Source organism: Vidua macroura, chromosome 3 (genome assembly GCF_024509145.1).
Source record: "Vidua macroura isolate BioBank_ID:100142 chromosome 3, ASM2450914v1, whole genome shotgun sequence".
Lineage (NCBI taxonomy): Eukaryota > Metazoa > Chordata > Aves > Passeriformes > Viduidae > Vidua > Vidua macroura.
The window spans coordinates 48,421,781-48,444,412 of record NC_071573.1 but is presented as its reverse complement, the minus strand read 5'-3'; the positions used below and the strand labels follow the sequence as shown (position 1 = coordinate 48,444,412).

The 22,632-nt window shown below is 38.5% G+C and overlaps 1 protein-coding gene across 1 annotated transcript in view; it reads left to right on the top strand.

The window, feature by feature from the left end:
• Positions 1-22,632, top strand: part of UST (uronyl 2-sulfotransferase) — a 152,254-nt gene that overhangs the window by 76,650 nt on the left and 52,972 nt on the right. The window contains exons 4-5 of the mRNA XM_053974325.1: positions 3,361-3,440; positions 18,898-19,051. Of these exons, the coding sequence (XP_053830300.1) occupies positions 3,361-3,440; positions 18,898-19,051 (234 nt within the window). The remainder of the gene's footprint in view (positions 1-3,360; positions 3,441-18,897; positions 19,052-22,632) is intronic.

Below are 22,632 nucleotides of genomic sequence, written 5' to 3'. Positions count from 1 at the left end.
AAAAAAAAAAAAAAAAACAGGAGCCAGATGCTGTCCTGCACTGTGTGCATCTTTCCAGCCTCCCTTTGCTCCTGAGGCTGAAGTGCCTGTGCTTGTCCAACAGCAGGTTCATGTGACACTGACATCAGGTGAAATGGAGTGAGAAACGTGGCAGTGCTGTGATGTGAATCTGCTTCCTGATAGCAAATTGATGTCAGCCCTGGGGACAACTGGGAGCCAAGGGAAGCTCATGTGGTGCTTTGCAACACTCACATATACCCACAGCTAAGTTTATCTAGCAGTATTCTACTAGAGCTGCCTGTGTTTTTAGATTTAGTGGGATTACTTTGTATGGGTATAGTATATTTATATCTCCATATTTATACTCTAGTAAGTTTTTATTCATTTATTCCAAGAAGGAATTACAGTGATGAACATAGGGGCATGAACAGAGTTTTTATACCAGATCAGTAACTTCTTCCTGCTGTCTTTCTTCCTTACTTCATGCAGATAGAGCAACACAAGTAAAATGCAAAATATAACACCAGGCTTTATACAGTTCTGAGAATTTCACTTCTCCTGTAACTTGCCTCAGTAAAAAAAACAAAACAAAACAAACAAAAAAATCAACAAAAAACCAAACAAACAAATAAAAATAATCTCTAGTGGCTTGAATACCACAGAATCCAATTGAGAAATCTGATACACAGGCTACAGGGTCTTCTATTGTTTGATTCTGCAAGGTGATTGAAGAATATAATTTTTTGGCAGAGTGAGTTACAGTTCTAAAGAAATGCCAACATATTGGTGTTCTGGTTTGAAAGCAAAACCAGTGAGAAACTCCAACTCAGAAATACAATTTATTAGGAAAAGAAAAAAAAAAGACCAAAATACATGCAATAATTCAAAAGAAAAACTATGGACAGAGTCAGAATACAACCGGACACTCTTTTGGTCAGGGTGTTGGTAGCAGTCCAAATTGGAATGGTTGCAGTCCTCTTGGAGTGGTAGATGTGGTTCTGTTGGAGCAGTGATCCTGTAGAAGGGTGTAGTCTTCCTCTGAAGGTCCAGTGGAAAGCTCCAGCTGTTCCTCTGGGAAACTCGTGGAAAGGCTAAGTCTGGTGTCCCAAAAACTCGGATTATATCCACTTAGGAATGCTTGGCTCCTCCCTCTGGGCGGAGCATTTTACAATGGGATGCTCTAACTTTTGTAAGTCACGCCGTGACATTCAATAGGCCATGAACAGCAGATGTCTTCCCGGGAGGAGCATTGGTTTGTGGAAGAGATAAAGAAAACTGCCCAATTAACAGATGATAACTGCCACACCTCCAACAGATGGCAAATAGAATACATATTGCCTTGCAATCTAGGACAATTGGTTTGCTAGGAAAGTCTTCGTCTCTTCAGAGCATGAAGAAACAATACTCAACAATACTCCTTTGTGCTAAGTATTCCAAAGCCTCATGGGCTTTCTAATTCTGATCTGGACAAGTTTTGCTCTTCAGGTTTATGAATTTCTTGCCCAATGCATTTATATTGTACTGAAGAAGCTGTGCAAAGTCCAGTTTTTGCTTGAATCAAGCCATCCAGACTCCATATATATGAATAGCTAAGGAAGGGATGCTATTCCCTTCTTCACAATTTCTTTAAATTCTTTGTGTTCATTTTTTTTAATTGCACATGTTCTCTCCATAGTCTCTTGTTTCTCTTTTCCCTTTATATTGTCTTTCTTTTGGTGATTTCGTCTTACATTCTATTTCTTTGGGTTTACAGCCTTTTTTAGATGTAACATGCCTTGCTATACTTTCTCAAACCTAATATATTGTGATGTATAAGGTCTGTTACCTAATATACCTTGATGTACTCAAACTAGTTGGACAGGAAAAGGTCCATCCTGAGAAGATGGACAACCTGAACTGTTTGCTTCAGTGGTCATCATACATGTATGTGTATAGAATTGTTGAAGACAGAGGGAAAGCAGAGAAAGTGGATAAGTGTGTGCACTTCTTTCTGGCAGTTAAATGGCTGTAGCTTATGTTGGCTGAAGGAAGAAGTCAGGGCATATGCACTGGGAAAAAGTGGAGGATGCAAGATGGATAAGAAGCAGTAAGATGTGACACAAATTATAAAAAACATGGCTAAATATCAGTCTACTGAAACTGGACATTAGAAAGGAAAAAAAAATTGGCAACTGCTGTCTCTTAAATGTGGTTTGGTATTTGCTATGGCATGGGCAAAATTTTTTACCATGCTCTTTTTGCTGCTCCAAAAAGTAGCTCCACACATGCCAGTTGCTTTATTTTGACCACACAACAGTTTGCACTACATGTTTTTGCTTATTTTATCTATGTCAACTATAGCATTCAAGTTTTAAGAAATACATTTTTAATTACTATCTCCTCACATAGATTAATATGCATAGACTTACCTCTTTTTTTTTTGTGTATGAATTGCTTTCTACTACCCAGTTTGTAAAATCAATAAACCTGTCATTTCAAGCGTATTTGTTTTCAGTTCCATAACACAGCCTGCATTTGAACACAGAACAGAAAATTGGAAAATAAATCTTAGAAAATTATTAAGAAGGAAGTAAAATTAACTGAAACATTGACTCTCTAGCGTGATACTTTGCTAGACACTTCCAGTTTCCTGTAAATCATAGCTAGAGCTCAGCTTAAGCAAAATAGATGATCATATCTATGGTATTGTTTACATTTTTCTATCTTAATGGTCTGAAAACTCGAATTATTTAGTTTGTTTTTTTTTTTTTTTAATTAACATTATGTGAATGGGCCTGAACTAGAATTTAGCATCATCTTTCTAAAAGTGCCCATTTAGTTTGTACTCCTAATTTGTTGTAATAGGAAAAGGAATTGCAAGTCCTGATTTCTATATTTAAACAAGCAAATCAGCTGGTGTCTTGACTGTGTTGGCAGTGTTTATTGTTACACAAAAACGACCATTGGTTCAGCTCCTGCTTTGTTACAGTTTCAGACATGTAGCATTTTTGACAGTGGGGTGAATAGATCTAGTATCTTCACAGGGTAGCTGCCATTTGGAAGGCTATTGCAGATTTAGAAAGAGTTTAGTTCCTTTAGTTTATGACTTTGTTTAAAGTGATACCCACTTCTAGAAGTATTTTGGAAGTACGTGAGCTTCATGGTAGCAGAATGGTGTCTGCAGCTCAACCTTTCTTGCTTAAACATAAAATATGCATCATGCTATCTTGGTGACAGTGCTTGGGAGGGATAGTGGGGAAAGAGGTCCTGAGTAATTCAGACTTGAAAATCATATCATCATCTGTTGTTTGAAAATTTTATGTTTGTCTCAAATTGTGCATTGGTGTAACGTGGAAAATTTGATTTGTTAATTCTTTTTAGATGGAATTGATTAAAAACATAAGCACTGCTGAGCAGCCCTATTTATTCACTAGACATGTTCATTTCCTCAACTTTTCAAGGTAAGGCATTTTTTTGGTCAAAAATCTTTTTCACTGATTTCTATTAATTGTAATACATAAAACTTTTTTCCTCTTTTATTCATAAACAATACAATGCACATTTTTTCCCTTCCTTCTGTCACTAGAATTCACATTCCAAAGTTGTTGTTTTTTTCCCCCCCACACTCAGTTTTCTGTAGCATAATTATGTACAGTATGTTTGTGAAAAGCCAGCATGCTATTATATGCTTTTGCCTCTTGAAATGATTGTGATTTACAATGTTTCCAGTCAACATGCAAGAGATGGTAACCTAGGTCTTTAATGCACTTGTATTTTAAAAGTGGCAGAACACTTCTGTTAGCATTTCATCTGTGTATAGCCAGACACTAAAAGGATATTGAAGACTGCACTGAGTTCATTAATGTTGTGCCTGGAATGACTCTTCACCAATATAACCAATTTAATTTTGTTCTGACAAAATAGTCCCCATTCCACAGGCTATGGAAGTATTTTTAAACCATGCAAACAGATTACACTCTGTATCATGGGAGTGCTGTTTCTTCTGGCAGATATTTAAAAGTATGCAGCAAGACTCTAGGGACTTATATAGCACGGAATGTGAGGAAAATTGAATTTGGATGAAACTTCTAAAGAAGTTTTGGAAGGATTTGAATGAGTGATGCCAGTTAGCATTTAGCCAGAGGTTAAAGCTGACTGCAAATGGTTATTGCCCAGGCTGTAAATTTAATCTGGAAATTATATTCAGGAACCATGCTATCTGTGCCACCAGATTGGATTCCTTGCATGTAGATTTTAAAAAATTCTGTAAAATTATGATTGTACTGCAGATCTTTGCCAAAGCTTGCCTAAATACACAACATGGTATATTTTGTTTGCATGGTAATGTGAGTGCATGGCTTCAGGCTTCTGTAGACAGTATAGTAAGAAATTATAAAGTTGGGGGCAGGGTGTGTTTATTTTTGTTTTCTTGGAAAATAAAATATTTTGAGCAATTGGAAATTCATTTGATATAGAACTTAACTATGGCCATGATTTTATATATGGAAACAAGAGGAGTTAAACAAAATTTTGATCTTCTCTTCTGATTCCTTGATTTATTTGTATTACCATTAAAAAAATAAAAATCATTAGGACTTAACACTTTTGGTAAATTATCTTTTTCCTCTTCCAAACTGGTAGATCAAAAGAGTAGCCTCATGTGAGGGTCAAAGGGATGTTTCCTGATTAAACTGATTTTACAGATATGGTACTCAACATTAGGGATGAGAGAAAAAGATCAATAGTCTTAACCTCTTGCTCCTCCCTATGGATCCCATTTTCTGTACCTATGGTACATCCTTTCCACTAAGGTATCATGTTTCTTCTGTAGTGTATACATGATGTATCTACAAGGTATTTACCTTTTTCTTACAATACAAATCTGTGAAAATACAAAACAGTTACATAAGATGTATAGAATTATTTGTGGTTTCTCTTTTGGCTCTTTGTTGCAAACCTGAAAACCTTTTGTTTTATTGAGAGTATCCTTGGTTTAACTAGTAGGTGTCAAATAGTGAAAAGGCTGATGAATCTTCTAGATCAGACAGCACTGAATTGCAGCAACATTGCATACTAGTGTTCAGCATTTCTTAGTGTTTTCTGATAAATTAAACATTTTTAGTTTCAAAATTTATTAGCAGTGTTATACTTAACAGGTGAAGTAGCATGTTTTATATTTTCTTGGTTACTTAATTCTAGGGTTTTTAAAAACTGATTTCATTAGGAAATTGATTGTCAAATACTGCATTTACAGAAATTTCAGGATGTGATTTAAATACACATTATAAACATTACAATATTATGAAGTGTTCTAGTTTTGCTTGATTTCTTTAAGCTATTTATTTATGCCTTCTTATCTGCAGTGGTTAGCTGGACTCAGATTGCCTGTGCTTGAGTGTTTTCAAGATGTGTAGAGTCTGCATGAAGCCATTCAGAGCATATCACCAAGGTACTAGAGAAGCAGAGAAAATGTAAGCAGAGTCAGGAAAAATGTGAATTTAATTTGCTTTGGCTTAAAATAGAGATGTAGAGTCATTTAGGGTGGAAAAGATCCTTAAGATCATCAAGTCCAACAGTTAACACAGCACTGCCACATCTGCCACTAAACTATGTCCCTGAGTGCCACAGCTACATGTCTTTTAAACACTTTTAAACACATTGAGATGTGGACTCAATCACTCTCCTAGACAGCCTGTCCCAATACCTGTGAACCTTTTCCATGAAAAATTTTTTTCTGAGCATCCAATCTAAACCTCCGTGGCGCAACTTGAGGCTGTTTCTTCCTGCCTGGTCACTTGTTACTTGACAGAAGAGACCAACCCCCACCTGGCTACAAACCTCCTTTCAGATAGTTGTAGAGAGCAGTAAGATTTTCCATGAAGCTCTTTTTCTCCAGGTTAAAGAACCCAGCTCCCTCAGCCATTTCTCCTGTGGCTTATTGTCTAGACCCTTCACCAGCTCTGTTACCCTTCACTGAACACAGTCCAGCACCTCAGTGTCCTTCTTGTAGTGAGGGGCCGAAAACTGAACTGAGGTGTGGCCTCACCTGTGCTGAATAGAGGGGAGGATCACTGCCCTTGTCCAGCTGGCCACACTATTGCTGATACAGGCCAGGATGCTACTGGCCTTGGCCACCTGGGCACACACTGGCTCATGTTTGGCAGCTGTTGACAAGCACCCCCAGGTCCTTTTGTACCAAGCAGCTTTCCAGCCACTCTGCCCCCAGCCTGTAGCGCTGCTTGGGGTTGTTGTGACACAAGTGCAGGACCCAGCACCAGGCCTTGCTGAGCCTTATACAATTGCCCATAAATCCAGCCTGCCCAGAGCCCTCTGCAGAGCCTTCCTACCCTCCAGCAGATCAACTCTCCTGCCTAACTTGGTGTTGTCTGAGGGTGCATTTGATCCCCTCATCCAGATCATTATTAAAGCTGTTAAACAGAACTGGCCCCATACTGAACCCTGGATTACACCACCTGTGACTGGCTGCCAGCTGGATGTAACTCCATTCACCACCATTCCTGAGCTCAGCTGTCCAGTTTTACACCCAGCAAACTGTGCACCCATCCAAGCCATGAGCAGCCAGTTTGTCTGGGAGAATGCTGGAGGAAACTGCCACAGGCTTTACTGAAGTCCAGACAGACAACATTGACAATCTTGCCCTCATCCACTGAGCAGGTCATCTTGTCATAGGAGTAGGTCAGGTTGGCTAAGCGGGACCTGCCTTTCACAAACCCAAGCTGGCTGGGCCTGGTCCCCTGGTTGCTGTGTGTGTGCCCTGTGATGGCACACGGGATTATCTGTTCTACAACCTTACCTGGCCCTGATGTCAAGCAGACTGACAGGGCTGTGCTTCCCTGGAGTCTCCTTCCAGCCCTTCTTGTAGATGGGCCTCACGTTTGCTAACTTCCAATAACAGGGACCTCCCTACTTATCCAGTACTGTTGGTAAGTGATGGAAAGGGGCTCCCCGAGCACTTCCACCATCTCCTTCTGTACCCTTGGGTGGATCTCATTTGGCCCAATAGACTTGTGTGCGGCTAACTGGTGTAGCTGCTCACTGACCATTTCCTCTTGAATTAAGGGGACTTCTTTCTGCTCCCTGTCTTTGTCTTCCAACTTGGGGCAGGGTACCCCCAAAATAACTTGGGTCAGGGTACCCCCAAAATAACTTTTTTTTTTTAAAACCTGAGGCAAAGAAGACATTAAACAACTTAGCCTTTTCCTCATCCTTTTTGCTGTTTCTCAGCTTCCGAAACAGTAGTACAAAACAAAAAAATTGTTGGTTTTTATTATCATTGCTGATGTGAATAGCAGCAATGACAAATCAGTCGTATTTTCTGCCTTTGTGCCCTGTACCTGCTTATAAACCTGTCAGCACTTAAAGCTCTCTGATTATTCAGAAAAGTATTTACATACGATTGTTTCCAAGTGAAAACAAAAAAAAAAAAGGCTATATCTTCTTTCCAGAATAAATCTCCAGTGGAAGTGAGCTAAGCCTTCAGTGGTGAGTTTGAGTACATGCGTATTTCTGGAGCACCATTAGTTTTGCTGAACAAAGTTCTAAAACCTTGAAAATCTCATCCTGGCCTGAATGCTTGCTAAGGCTGTTTTCTCCTCATTCTTGAACAGATTTTAAGAGTGCCTGTAGGTTCAGCTAAGTAAATTAATCCCCCTTTACTGCATCTTCATCTTCTGATTCAGTATTATCTTTTCTCAATCCGAAGTAGTGCAAAAAGGCAGACAGAAAGATACGTATTAAAAAGAGACATGAAAGCAAATCTTATGTGAATTTTTACAGACATAACTCTACATAGTTCCAGCTTCAAACAAAAGATAAAAAATAGTCAAACTGTCTTGTTCTTCTTTCATGTTAGTGAATTTCTACATAGCCCTTGTCACAGAGAAAGCTTTTATTCAAAGTGTTTTGCAGCTTCTGTTCCCAGTCTATCCAGTGCAATGATGGTTAGTTTTAGGAGATGACCCCGTGGTTCTGGAGGGTGGCTACTCCATCCAGTCCATTTCAAGACTGTTTTTTTTGTAGAAAGTGGTGCTGTTTTTTGGGGGTTTGGGGATTTTTATTGTCCTTTTCTGATTTGAAGTTTATATACTAATGTTGCTGGGAAAAACATCCAAAGTGTTAATCAGGAGCAAATATTAAATAATGTCTCTAAGCAGGTAAAGATTTATATGTTGATATATTTACTGAGATTCCAGGCATTGCTGGTAGATCCAGGCAGTACAGTGTTGGAGTGCAGAAGCTGTGAAGAAGCGGAATAACCGGCAGAGAGATAAAAAGCTATTTCAGAATAGCTGCAATTTGTTCACTGTGCATTACTGTAAGTGCCTGTTGTCATCTACTTAGTCCAAGAAAAAATTAAACAGGAAGAAGCTTCAAATTTGTGGAAAACCCCCCCTTGATTTCTCAGTAATCTGCTGAATTAACTGTAACAGTCACTGGGCAGTGACTCAAGACACTCGGTGAGTGCTCCAAGTGTCACAGATTTCAGAGAAGTGGGAAGAACATTTGTAGGAATGCAGAGGCAAGTGGCAAGGCCATGGTTTTGGGTAAGGATGAGTCAGAGATGTGGAGAATTGCATAACATCTGTTTTGGTCACAGGAAAGGCAGCATGTCTCTCTCCAACATCAAACTCTTATCTTCTGGGCATGCACTTACAGACCCCAGTTCAGGCAGAGCAGGGAGCTTGGGCATTCCTTCCTGTCTTGGGGTAAGTGAATGGTGCAGGTAAGTGTGTAAAAATCTAATGACATGCCTCTCTCAGTGACTGGTGAGTTTTGCTTGTTTGAAGGCTGGCTCATCAGGGCAGGTAAAGTCAGAGAAGGGTGAAGCATTAAAACAACCACCTGGAAAGTGAAACAGGCTTTTTCACGTCTCACTGGAGCTGTGAATTCTTTACTTTCTGCAGTAGTTATAGGCCACTGAGGAATTAACTCCTTTAAAATTTCCTATAATGTGCTAAGAAGATGCAGAGATAAAGCACCAATTCTACTTAATTTCACAGTTTAATTAGCCCTTATAATTCAGTTCAGTAGATCTTACTTGTTCAGAGGCAGGATGAATTATCACCCAGCACTGCTGAGTCAGGAGTCATCCTTTCTGTGTCAGGCTGCTGCCCTCTTCTTCCTTTCAGCTGCAGTTTTTAATATCTTAAGTGTGTATTTAGCATGTATGCATGTGCTTGAGGGAGGGGACAACACTTCACTTTTGGCCTGAGTTTATAAAGAAATGAGAGCCGTGCAGCAGTTTCAAGTGTCCTGCCTGTCTTTCCATCCTCTCTCCTCCTGAATTGCTAAATAATTTCTGAACATGTTGGCCACTTTGAAACCACACTGAGTAGGTCGCTAAACTTCTGAGACAGCCACACTGCAGGTACATCTGCTGAAGGGAAAGCCATGCAAAAGAGAGCTGGTGGACTTTCTGCTGGGCCACAGCCAGCAGTCACCTCCCTATGTCCTGCTTGGATGCCAGTCCCTGCTCTGTTGTGTCCTTGCTCAATGTGAGAGGTGTGGGGAGACAGGTTTGGGAGAGGAGAGAAAGGTCTGTTGGGTCTTCTGCTTGGGACGGAGCTTGTCTTTAGTCCCTAGAATCAACATAAGAAATATTTCCAGTTTTCTGTTTTTCATTAGCAGAGTTCATGTGTAAAGTTCTTGTTTTTCTTGAAACAAGCCTTTTTTGGTAGACAGTCTGTACCAGCATTGCTGATTTTTTTTTATTACTTTTTTGCACAGATAAAATGGCCAACACTAACTAATAAAACTGAATAAATTGAGCTGCTGTAGCGGCAGACAGTGTAACATGCAGCAGTGCTGATCAGGTTGGCAATTTTCTATCAACTCTGACCTGAATTCTGACCTATGGGTAGCAATAAATCACATGCTATATGAAGGCAGGGATGGACAGAGAAATTTGGTCTGGATAAGCCCAAAAGGAAACTTGATTTCTGAATGTTGCTGAGCCTTTTTTGTTAGTCATTGGTTCTGTGTTTTTTCTCATGCAGAAGCAGCTCTAAACACAGCAGTTTAACAGTGTGTTTTAAGTGTGGTTTAACATAGCACTTTGATGTTACGCCATTCCCTTGTTCTTGCAAAATGTGTCTATAGCTAACAAACAAAAAGGAGGTAAATTTGGATTAATTAACTTTGTCATGTGAATAAGCTTCGTGTCTGAAAGCTGAAGCACACTCCGTGCTGGCAGCTTGTGTTTGGAAGCCTTGCATGTTAGCTTGTTGACAATTTGGAAGGGCTGGATGATACATTTACAATCTTTTTTTTTTTGGCAAATAAACATCTTGCTTTGCAATGACTTAACCTATGTAGGTATATCTTTGGTCCATTGATTTGGAAATAGAATTTCACTTTTTTATAGACTGACTGGAGGTCAGTAAAACCGGAGTGATTCTGTGATGCTGTTTTCATTGTCTTGGAGTCATGCGATTTTTGTCACAACACCCAGATTTTTTAGTAATTTGAGGATTATTGTTTCTTCTTTTCTTTGGAACAAGTAATGCCACACAGCGTGTTCATGTTTTATGTCTGTTATGTCTGTAAACCATGCTGCACTAACATTTGAAAAGAGTGTGTTGGGCAAATGCATGGAGCTGGCATAACAAGATGCTAAATGTCCAGGACCCTTTGAATGCAAACTCAGGTATACTTTGTACAAAGAGCGGTAGTTGGGTCAGCTTGCACTGACTCTATACAGTTCAGCTGTGGGAGGGATTGGGCTCTTTGAATGCCTCCTTGAATCAACATCTTGAAACAATGATTGCAGCCTAAGATTATCTATTAAACTAATTTTATGTTGTGGGATTTTTTTTTCTCCTTTTGAAAAAAAAAATAGACACTTAGGGACATGTCATTAAAAATATGGTAGCAAAAAAAAAAAAAATTGCCCTCTGGGTAAGCTGTTAAAAGTAGGGAAATGTCAGCTAAACTCATGTGCATGGCCTTAACACTGTGTCTTTATGTGTGTTCATTATAATCTGTACTTTTTGCTAACACATCATGAAACACTCTCTACCATCATGTGAGGTCTGGCTTGTAAAGTACACATTTCATGAATGGCCACATGGTGCTGTAATCCCTCCTACATATTTTTTTTTTCCTTTTTTATACTACCTTTTTTTAATTATGTGAGTGTGTAATGATGTTTTTTAACTGTGGCTTTATGAAAGGCTAAGCACAAATCTAATGCGCACTTTGACCTTTATGTGATCTAAGCAGGGGTTTTTGTGGGTTTATTTTTTTTAAAAGCATTGCTTTATGATGAACTTTTCCACACATTTTAAGATCATTTAGTTTAGAATTTATTCCCCAAGTTTTCCTGTGTTCTTTGCATAATGGAATATTTATCTTTCATTGAGCTCATAACATGATATTCTCAGAATAGAGATAGTTGCTTGAAATCTAGTTACTGATGGTGGGATCAGGCATAACTCCTCAGTTTTCCTGTTTTTACTGTTGTTCAGCTTCCATGCTCACATTCACACTGCAGAATACCAATTTGAGAGTAACTTGCTTTAAGAAGGATGATGATTAGACCAGAGGGGTCCAAAAGAGAATAAGAGGAATGACCAGAGATTTAAAAAAATTACCTAAAATCACAGGAAAAGAAAAGCAAATAGAGAAGACAGGGAAAGAGGGGACTGTCATAACACTTCTGATTTTTTTCTTTTATTTAAAAGATTCTGCAGATATAAAGGCACTATGCAGTTCTTAATGAGTAATGATAACGCAAGTGGTGGACTGGAATTGTATCATGTTCTAGATCAGACATTTAGGAAACGGTTAGAACAACAAGGACAGCAAAGCAAACACAGAACAGATTATACATCAGGATTTTGAAGCTGGTAGTGGCAGTTGCATAGCTGATCCTGCCTTCAGACAAAAAGATGGACAGTGACAGTTCTGAGTAATTTTGAAGCTTTTTTACCCTTGATAAATAAGTTTAAACCTGAAACTTCCATCTTTCAGGAAGGAAATGTAAGTCTTGATTCTAAATCACCAGTAATAGAGAATGTGCTGCATTTGGTAAATTCTTTCAATAGGGAATTGTTCTCCCAGACAGTAAATTATGAGTTATTTTTGCTCCTAATTTTTCAGAGAAGTCCAATTGACTCCTTTTCCTTAGATCTCAGAGCGCATTTGTCCACTATGTAAAGACTCATCAAATTTTTCACCTGTGTACTTTCATGTATAATTTCTTATACACTGTCACGTAGTCAACTCTCAGCCTTCTCCATATTTTTTCCTTCTCATTCTCTTTGCAACCTGGAGGGTTTTAATTTTTTCATCATTTTTGTGATGTTGCACTGCACTTTGTTCATGTTTTTCTGAAAATGGACTCTGTGAATGGTCACATGAGTGCTGCGTCAGGCCTTTGCTCCTCTCTCCTCCCACTTCTCAGAAAAAGGGAAACTAGGATTATTATTCTGGTTTCCCACACTGCTGATAGTATGTGAAAGTATGCATGTCCTTGCCAGAACTACTCCTTCCCTGTGAATATGCTCTGCTTCAGGTTCTAGATGCTTTGGCTTTCATTTGCCATACTACAGCGCAAAATGTTTTCTTACGTCTTTCTTGCCTGGTAGCTCAAGTGGCTCTTTACCAGCAAACCACTCCCTTCATTATTCCCTCCTTTTGCAGCTTTGTATTCTGAAAATATTGTCACTTTGCACATAGCTTCTGAATCACAGATTATCACATTAAACTGTGTAGGTTCAAAGCCTCAAGCAGAGTGACATCCACAGTCCCTCTCTGACGGCAGATTTTCACATCTGTGATAGGGCAGCCACGTTATAACTTTCACTTACACTGATTTTTATATTTTATAGATTGCATACATGATATATATTGCTGAGTTACAATGGTTTATTTTTTTGTTACGCACAGTTCACTGTATTTCAGTTTCCATGTGGACATTCCTAACATTGACTTGCTCTCTGCAACAACCATTTCCACAGGATGGCTGGAGTCTCCCATACTCCCTTTGATAAATGTATTCATACAGGAAGTTGAATATGCAATGCTGAGTACATTGCAGCATCCTTTGCATAATAACCTTCCTAAGAAATTGAGCCCCAAGATTTTATGCTAATGTAACTACCTCAGCCAAATCTGTGGTCTCATTCAATTTTGAAAATACATCTTTTCTACCTATCATGTTTGTTGATTTAATACTTTCCAAAGAGCTGTATCAGCTATTTTGCTATTTGCGGGAAATTTATTGTAATACTTTGTAATTAGTTTTCCTATTCTTCTGTATAATGCACAACATTTGCATCTCTGAATTACAGTGAAACATTAATCAGAGGTCCAGAGAGATCCTGAGCCAGACCTTTGGAAAAAAGTCTTAAATACAGAGTATCTGGAATTAGGTGATTGTAATTAATGCAGAGTTTAGCTGCTGTTAGTCTTTCATGGAGAGTTAGTGTTTACTCTCTTACTTGATTACAGCTGTAACTTTGCATTACATAAATGAAAACATAATTAGTATTTCCTTTACTTGGGACCTGTGCAGAATACTTATCCATGTTGGTGCTGTTCATTGTGAATTTATATATTAAACTTTTTTGATATCCTCAGGAGAATGAAAAGTATAGAGTAGAAAAAAGACCTTAATTGTTTAGCATGCATAAATGACTGACAAAATACAGACTAAAATATTCTGGTAGATTTACAGGATAGAGGAGTACAAGGCTTTACAATTTTATCTTTTAGCCATTCACTGGTCTGAGGCAGCTTACTAAAAAATTCCTAGAGGACTTGGTTGTAATTTTACAGTGATGTGACCCAGACATATCACTTCAGAAACGGAAATTTCGACTATTGAAATCTCAGGTCCAGAAAGGGTGATTGATGAGGAGTGTGCACTATTTTACTGTTAACCTTGAAGCACTGGGCATTTTGTATCCCTGCACACACCGCTTATTGAAGGGCAGGCCAGTCAAAGATAAAGTTTTGAAATGAAAATACTTATTTCATAGAATCATAGCTCTATTAAGGTTGGAAAAGACTGCTAAGGTCATCAAGTCCAACTGTTAACCTACACTGCCAAGTCCACCACTAAACCACGTTCCTAAGTGCTGCATCTACATGTTTTTTGAATGCTTCCAGGGATGATAATTACATCACCTCTCTGCATTGCTTGTTTTGTGTCTGGGATAAACTAGAGAGCGATAAAAGAAAAGCAGACTGGCATAACTTTTAGTTCAGCTTGCTGGGGAGAGGCAGCCTAGTTAGTATTCTGCAAGAAAGGAAAAAGGCCTCATGAATACAAAGTTTTTAACTGAAGTCTGCTCTACATAGTTCTTGTACCAGTTCAGCTGTGCCAGTAGTATTATGACTAAAATAACCATGTAGGTGACATAGGTGCATCAGTAGAGAAATGCCCTGTATCAGCTCCCCCAGTTCTAAAGAAAAGGTTGAAAACATGACCACAGAATGAGGGTGAAGGCTGCAAGAGAAGCACTACAGGCAAACTCTTGATTATGGAGTCTGGCAGTACCAGGTACTCCCAGGCAGGCAGTACCTCAGCCCGTTCCTCTTTGCAGCTCATCATTGAGGAGGATCACTGGAGTATCCCAGAAGTGCCTGGTGCCTTGTGTGCAGAGGATTGCTTTGCCAGAAGTTCATGCTGATGTAAGATGTTATAAAAACTAATACTTCAAAATAACTTTTTCAAAAGATAAATGTTGAGGTAACTGCATCTTATTTAAGTACTAAAAAGGTGAAGGCTCTATCTTAGTGCTTTTACATGACCTCCCTGTGAAGCTGTGCTGCAGGGCAGGTAATGGGGCTCTGACACAATTGATGAGTAAAGATGGCTGTGCAGTTGTACTCTCAGTGTGTGATTCTCAGTTGTATGGCACTGGAAAAGGAAACTGTGCTTCCTTTATAAGAAGGACACTATATGCCTGTTCCTATTAATATTATGTGGCTGTTGGTTCTTGTTTTTTGCCGTTATATTGAATTTCTAGCAACCACCCTTTTTGTTTAAGGGGAAACAGTGTATGTTAAAAGAGTAAGAGGCAGACAAAGTTTTTACAGAGAATAGGTTGGGAGTCATCTTTTCCTTGAGGGGTTGTGCTTTGCCTGCAAGGATGAAGAAACCATCTTCTGCTTGTGTGAAGAGTTTTGTATTAAATGCAAAGTCAGCAGCCCCCTGAAGTGAAATGAAAAATAATAGGAGCTAAGAGGGCCTCCATTTTAAAGCCAAGCAAATCACTTTTGTTGATTTTTTCCCCCCTAGCTCACAAGAGGTTTGTAAATGGTTTTAAATGAAGATTTTTGTCATGTAAATAATAAAATTGGAATTCATCAGAAATGTGAAGGGGCAAGTTCATATACTTCTCAGGCTTGATTTTTTTTCTTTTTTTTTTTTTCTTTTATTAAAAAAGACATAGGGGAATATATTATTAATGAAGCTAAATATCATTGATTGAGCTTGCAAATGTTTTTGGTTTTTTTTTGATGAGGATTCCAAAAATATACCTTCAACAACAGATCACTTAAAACTAATGGGATTTACTAGTACATATAAAATAAATCAGGAGACATTAAGTCCAGGAAGAATGTTGTGGGGGGTTAGTGTATCCATTTGCAATGCTCTGGTGGAGTGTTGGTATCCTGGCCCACTCTTCCCAGTTGAGCCAATGTGCTGCTGGAGATGAGAATATTTGTGCAACTTTATCATGCGGGATCCAATCATGGTCCCACTCAGAGAAGGTAAGTCTGCTACTCAGGCCTAGAAAATATGATTGTGTCCCATTTTGAATCCTTCACAATAAGGGTTTGAGTGCAAATAAGGCAATGTGATGTATAATGAGAGCACATATCTATTTTTTTTGCAAGAGCACTTTCATGTGGGTGTTGTTAATCTGAAAAGTTTCACTTGGGAAAGCATTTAATATGTTGTGATTGATAGGTATCTAAAAATATGCAGAACATACTTGAACAAGTGGAGCATTGATTTGCCCTTTTCTTCTTTAAATAGCTTAAGGTACTTGATTTTTTTTTTTTAACCATTAGGATTTTTTATGCTTTGTGAGTGCTGCTTAACTTCCATAAATGACTCTGAGTACTGTGTTAAAAAAAAAAAAAGCACATTTGAATAAGGACCAGAACAGACTTGATTTTTCTAATAATTCCTTGCTTGTTGCCTGGTGGAGCAACCTGCAGCTGGATGTATAGCAGCTGGTTACATTGTGCAGATAATCAGAAATTTGAGTTGTCCTGTGTTTGGGGAGCTGGGGAGCACGCACAGTCTGCATTTCAGAAATGGAAGTTCTTCTGTAGCATTTGTGAAAGAGTGACCTCCTGTCTCAGCTGTCCTCTTGGGATGATTGATTTGTGTGAGCCTCTTTTCTCAGGGCTTTTGATCCTGAATTTACTGTTCTCATGTTCAGAAACATGACCTTACCAGCAAAAGGATGGGCTCTGGGAATATGGTTGGGGGTTATGGTCTGGGGTTGGTTATGCAATCTCACACCTCCTTTTACTTCAGAAAAGACAATATGTATTGAAAATTTCTATCAAGACAGCTATTAGCTGTCTGATTTTCATTTTTCACTCTTCTGATGAGTGATTTACATTTAACATCCCCTATGGAACCTGGAGAAGGCTCTCTCCTCTCTTGCTTCTATAAATCTTGTAATTTTTTTGTCTTTATCTTAAGACAACTTGCTGCTGTCATCACTTCTTACTCTCTAGTGCTTCCCCTTTTCTTTGCCCTCCTCCACTCACCTCTGTCTTTTGATTATTATCTGCATCAAGCAGCAGGAAGATAATGTATTCAGTAATTTAGATGCAATCCATTCTTTCCAGCAATTTCACTTGAAAAGTTTAGTTTACAAAACTACCAGGCTAAAACATCCACTTAAAGCTTTCTCTTTGAGTAAATATTGTCAAAGCTTTATGCCCACATTGTCCTGTGGTATTTGCAGGAATGTTTGTTTTTTGTTTTTTTTTTTTTAATGTAGGTTTTATTTCTGTATAAAGATAAAAAGCAGTAAAGATAAGCTTAGAGAAGAATCCAGGGTAATAAATTCAGAATATTTCACTTGCACATCCATGTCCAAACTCGTTGTGCACTAATCAGGAAGCAAGGAGCTTATGCCTTTTTAATGGGATTGTTTTAAAATTTTATGCTGTCTGCAGTTTCAAATTATGGCAGTGATCCTGCAACACTAAGGTCAATGAGATTACTGATAGGCATAGTTCCTCATGAGACAAGCCTTTGTAGGCTGTGTTTAAGAGTCTGGGGAATCATGCAGAAGAAAAATTAGGTTTAAACTCTATGAGATTTTTCTCTTGTGTTTTACTAGAATTCATAATTTTAAACAATTTTGCTGCCTCTTCAATATTTATGAGAAGCTCTGATTTTTTATTATACAAATTCAATTATTATACAAATTCAATTATTCATTGCCTCAAAAGATGAGGAGAAACTGAGGGTTTTTTTAACTTACAGGGTGTTTTCAGTTTTCTTTCTTTAATCTAGTATTTTACATTTTAGAAGAAATTATATAAATTGTGACTCAGAAAATCATCAGAATAGTTTTTAAGTACTTAAATATGGCTATGTCCTCAAGCTTCCAAAAATAAAGTATAAGCTAGTGCTTAAGTGAGAATTGTTCATTTAAATTGGGGAAACAGAAGAAAGAAGCATGATTGATGTTCTTAGATGAGGAAAATTCCAAGTTGAATTTATCCTATGAACTTCTCAGTCCAGGAAGGTTTTATTTTATTCTTTGTCTCACAGAATTTCTAGTCTGTAAGTCTGTTCCATGAATGTCCATTTTTAAATTTTGACCATGGAACAGTGTAAGCAGCTTCCTCTTTTTTTTCCAGTTAGGCTTGCCCTCCTCATGCTGTGTGTTGATCTAAAATATGCAGTCAGTATTTTAACATTCTGAAAATACAGTATAGTCACAAACCTTCCCAGGCTTCTTTTCCTCCTTTTCTCTTTTGGTATCCCAGCTATTGAACTGAAGATGTTTGTCACTTAGCACCAGGAGGAGACATACAAGAGGGTAAAGTCAAGGTGGTGAAGTTGCTCTGGTTTATCTTCTCATCTCTAAGTTGCAGATATCTATGCCAGAATTTGCTTATGAGCAAGCCTGGTCACAGCTGCTATTACCCTTTCTTTTTCCTTGGACTTGCATGTACTTGAGATTGATACTTAATTCCTTACTTGAAGCAAGAATTTTCATATTGACTTTCAAAAAAAAGTTCATGAAGTCCAGTACAGGGATAAGGTATTGCATAACCATGAAATAACCTCAAAACCAGCCAGTGGTGCAGACTGGGGATGAGGGGACAAGGTTCTGCACAAGTTCCAGCAAATAAAAAGTTGGAAATAACATTCATATCTATCAGTTCATCCAGAGGAAGCTTTTGGAAAAAAGGTTTCAAAGTAAGCTGAAAATCCTTTGCACATTACTACACTTAATGTACAGGCAAAGGTGATCCAAGGCTGCCTTACAGCAGGTACTGTTGGGTGGTGCCTGTTCTACCATGACTGCCCAGATAAGAAGTGTGTTGAGAAGATGAAATGCTCATTCTCTGATTAATCTGCAGAAGGTTCTTAATTTGAAAACAGGAAGGAGAAAACTCAAGAAGCAAAACTGTTGATACAGTGTAAAAAATGGTTTTCAACTAAAATGTTTGTAGTATGCATATAGCTTAATGTGATTCCATATTTACTGTTCACCCTAAAAAGATCTTACATGCATTTACAAGGGTTTAGAAACTAGTTGTAAGATTCTAAGTTTAACTCCTCACCTTGTTAAAGCTCTGAATTTCTGTAGGAAGTAATTTGAAGTAATTCAGATGAGAGATAATAGATACATGTCTGTCTGGAATCTTATGATGAGATTCACCCATTTTTCTTCCCACCAGGTTTGGAGGAGACCAGCCCGTGTACATCAATATTATTAGAGATCCTGTCAACCGATTCCTATCCAATTATTTTTTTCGACGTTTTGGAGACTGGAGAGGAGAACAGAATCACATGATCCGTACCCCCAACATGAGGCAGGAGGAAAGATACCTGGTATGTTTAAATAAAAGGGTTTGATTACCAATTTCCCATCATTGTTCTGTAGTGCTCTTATTCAAACTGGATGCGTGAAAAGTGGGAGACTGAGGCATCTTCCATCTTGTGTTTTTCCTCTGTCTTTTCTTGCTTGGTCCTTAGTTTGCTCAGCTTTACTGTGTAGAGTGTTGTCAATGAATTCAATTTGATCTTGAATAAGCTGACAGCAAGTTCCAGATTTCCACCACTGAATTATGGTCCTTACACTGAGTTGGATTTGCACTGCATAGAATATAATAATTCTGTCTATGTTTATCACTGTGAGTGTTCAGACAGATTCTTAGGTTCAGACTATGTCTGTAACTCTGTAGGCTCAGAAGAAAATTGATAAACAGAGCAATTCAGGAAGCCCAAGTCTTTAATGTTCTTGCTGCTAAGCTGTTTGTAATGTTCTTTACACCAGGGCTCTAATCTCAGTTCTTGCTTTGGTTTTGTTGCCTTTTGTCTTTTTTGGGTTAAGATGATGGCAATAATGCTGAATAAGCTATTCATAATAAGTTTTAAATTTGTACGACTGTTGTAACACCTGCCAGCTTTTGTTGCATACCAAGGTCCTGTGGCAGTAGGTGTTGAATGAATGCTAAATAAGAAACTGAGAAGCTAGGAAGGTGGCTAGTTTGGTTTATATTGATCACTTTGCATGTACACAAACACTTCTCAAAAAAGGCAAAATGGTGGAATTACTTCTTGCTCTCTGTCTAATGGAGATCCAGTTGGATTGGACTCAGCCTTCAGGCATACTTGAACTGCAGAGGGTTCAGTGAAACAGCAGTGACAGGACAGCTTGATGGTCTGCTATGAGATGTTGCAGGCCAGACATAATGTCAAAACAAGATATGTCTGTGGCTTTTGGAGGAGAAAGAGAGGATGTTTTTGTGAAGTTTTGAAGACACAATAGAGTACAAGATGTGTGATGAGCCATAGAGAACACAGCTCTGAATTGCCACACAACACCTTTCAGCCCTAGCTGAAGTTAGATGAATCCAAGGAGGGCTGTTTTTTTCCCCATGTTACAGAGCTGTTTAAATTTCGTTTCTCTTCTGGTTTTGGTCATGCAGAGCCCTGTGAACAGACAAGCTTATACATTACAAGTATTTGAAGGGGGAGGTATCAGTGTAACTGTCTAATAGCCTTAAATTTAATGACATGTCCTGTACAGGCATAAACTGTGAAGGGTTTCTTATTTGCTATGTGCCTATAGATCCCAAAGAGGTCGCTCTGTCGGCTGAGTGGGTCTTCACCTCTTGGTGTGCAAAGCTGGAAAGTTTTGCATGTTGTGTGCATGGACTTCTGCTTCATCATCTCTGAATGGCACAAGAGGGTTGAGGAAATTATTGATGGGTGGGGGTTTTTACTACAACTTTATAACACTACTACATTTTCTTTTTTTGAAATGTTAAAAGTGAGTGGTAGAGCCTGTACTTTGCTTTGAGTGCCTTCTCATTTGGAGTGCAGTGATTGGCATCTCTTACAACTGACTCTGTAAAACCTGGTATTATTTCGGTACTTACTGTGCAGTTTAAGACATGATATATATAGGCAATGAAATTTTACTTCAAGCAGAACTGAAACAAATAGATCGAATTCATATTGTCTTGGTTTAAAAACTAATAGAAATTACCTTGCATTTTCATTGGTGTTGGTGTGTTCTTTAGGAAGTATAAGCATGCATGTATATGCAGATATCTATGCACAGATCAGTACAAAAGCTATAATGAAAAAGAAATAACAAGTGTCTGACTAAAGTCAGTAATCATTTTGTTCAAAAGGCAGTTTGTTGATCTGAGGCACCATTAGCATCCTTAATAAAAACTATTTTTGCATTTTCATTTTGATTTTTCTCTGTTGGTAAAGTCAGTGTTAGAATCCTGGAAACATTTTCGGAACCTATTTTCCATCCTTCCTTGGCAGACTTTGGCAGTTACTTGCACTGCTCAAAGAGAGTGACAGTAACATATAGGTCACTTGCCAGTGAAATTAATTGTTATGAAAGCCACTCATTCTGAATGTTCAGCATTTTTAACACTTGAGCTATCCAACCACCTCGTATATTGCATGTCTGCATTTTAATCTTTTCCTCAGTGGTGCAAGAAAATCAGCTGGCATATTTCTTAAAATTCAGGTATTGGGGATTTTGGAATCATAGCTTCAGAAATCTGCAAAATCAATTGTCAGATCTAGCTGTGAAGTAAGTAAGCAGCTGGTTTTACCTGTGAGCATGAGCCAATATGCCACTTTAGCACAGGACTGATGGGTGGCCCCAATTACAGGTCTCATAAGTTTTGCAATTCTTCTCTAATATTCTTTTAATTGCAAAACTCACCATGAAACATTATTCTTTTTTATGGGGGATTTAGCATATTAAATAGTTTCAACATTGATCACAATATTAAATCTAAGCTATTTGGGATGAGGTGTGCCTGACCATGAGCAGATACACGAAAGCTGGGGGAGGATATGAGCTTTTGCTTTTCTTCTTCCATCAGCCAGGAAAACATATAACTGCTAATTGATCCATGACACTGAGCTCTTTGCTGGAGTACTTGATGTTGTGTGATAGCAGTTATAGACTTACAAAATGGACCAGAGAAGATTTAAATATTGCTTTTCTGTTTTACCAGAAGAGATGGGTTTGCAGGCAAAAGATATGCATCTGGAAACTGGGTCTTAGAGGCTAATTGTGCTTTTATCAACCATGATGTTCTTGGCTTCCTATCTCTTGGAAGGTGGTGTGGGCAACTGGGAACCTTTCCAGGCCATCTTGGCATCTTCATCAGCAGCTGCCAATGCTGGCCATCTCCATTGAAAAGCTGAGGGCAGCATCCATATTCCCTCAAACTGCAATGTGAGGGTGTGGGAGCTCAACTGCTCTAGAAAGCAGACTCTTGAGGGTGGAAAAGCATTTTAAGATCAGGTTTTGTGTCTGATGAACTCCAGGTTGTGATGCCCTTGATGGAAGCATTCCCTCCCCTCAATTCTTATCCTTAAGAAAGAAAGAGAGTTGAAGAAACCCAAAACTATCTTGAAGTCTTGTAGTACCTTGCATGCTGTTTTCTTAACATTGAAAATCTGAACTGCTGACATTGCAAAGGTCAGAAACAGAGACAGAAATTTCTGCTGTTCACTGATCATTGGAAATTTTCTCTGAATATAGCTTCAGGCTTTGACTTTGTTCCAGGAAATACAACCATTCATTCAGGAGTCAGATAAATTGTTCTAAACATTTTGGTAAATGTCTATGTTTAGCAAGTTTTAATTGAAAGTCAGGATAGAAAACAAGCCTCTTATTCATGAGTTAGATACAACAGAGGCAGCTGCTGCGATGTGAGACTTTTTACCCAGATCCACCAGCTCCTTGCCCTGACTTGGCACTTTCACTGCTGGAGTGAGTTATTGTTAGTCACCTGAGGAAATCACTTCCAAGCTTCCACCAAAAAAATAGTGGCAGCGTGGTACTGTGGAGTATGGCAGAGAGGTAATTAATGGTGAGCACCTTGAGTCAAGTCTCAAGCACACTGATGTGACTGTCAACTCTACAT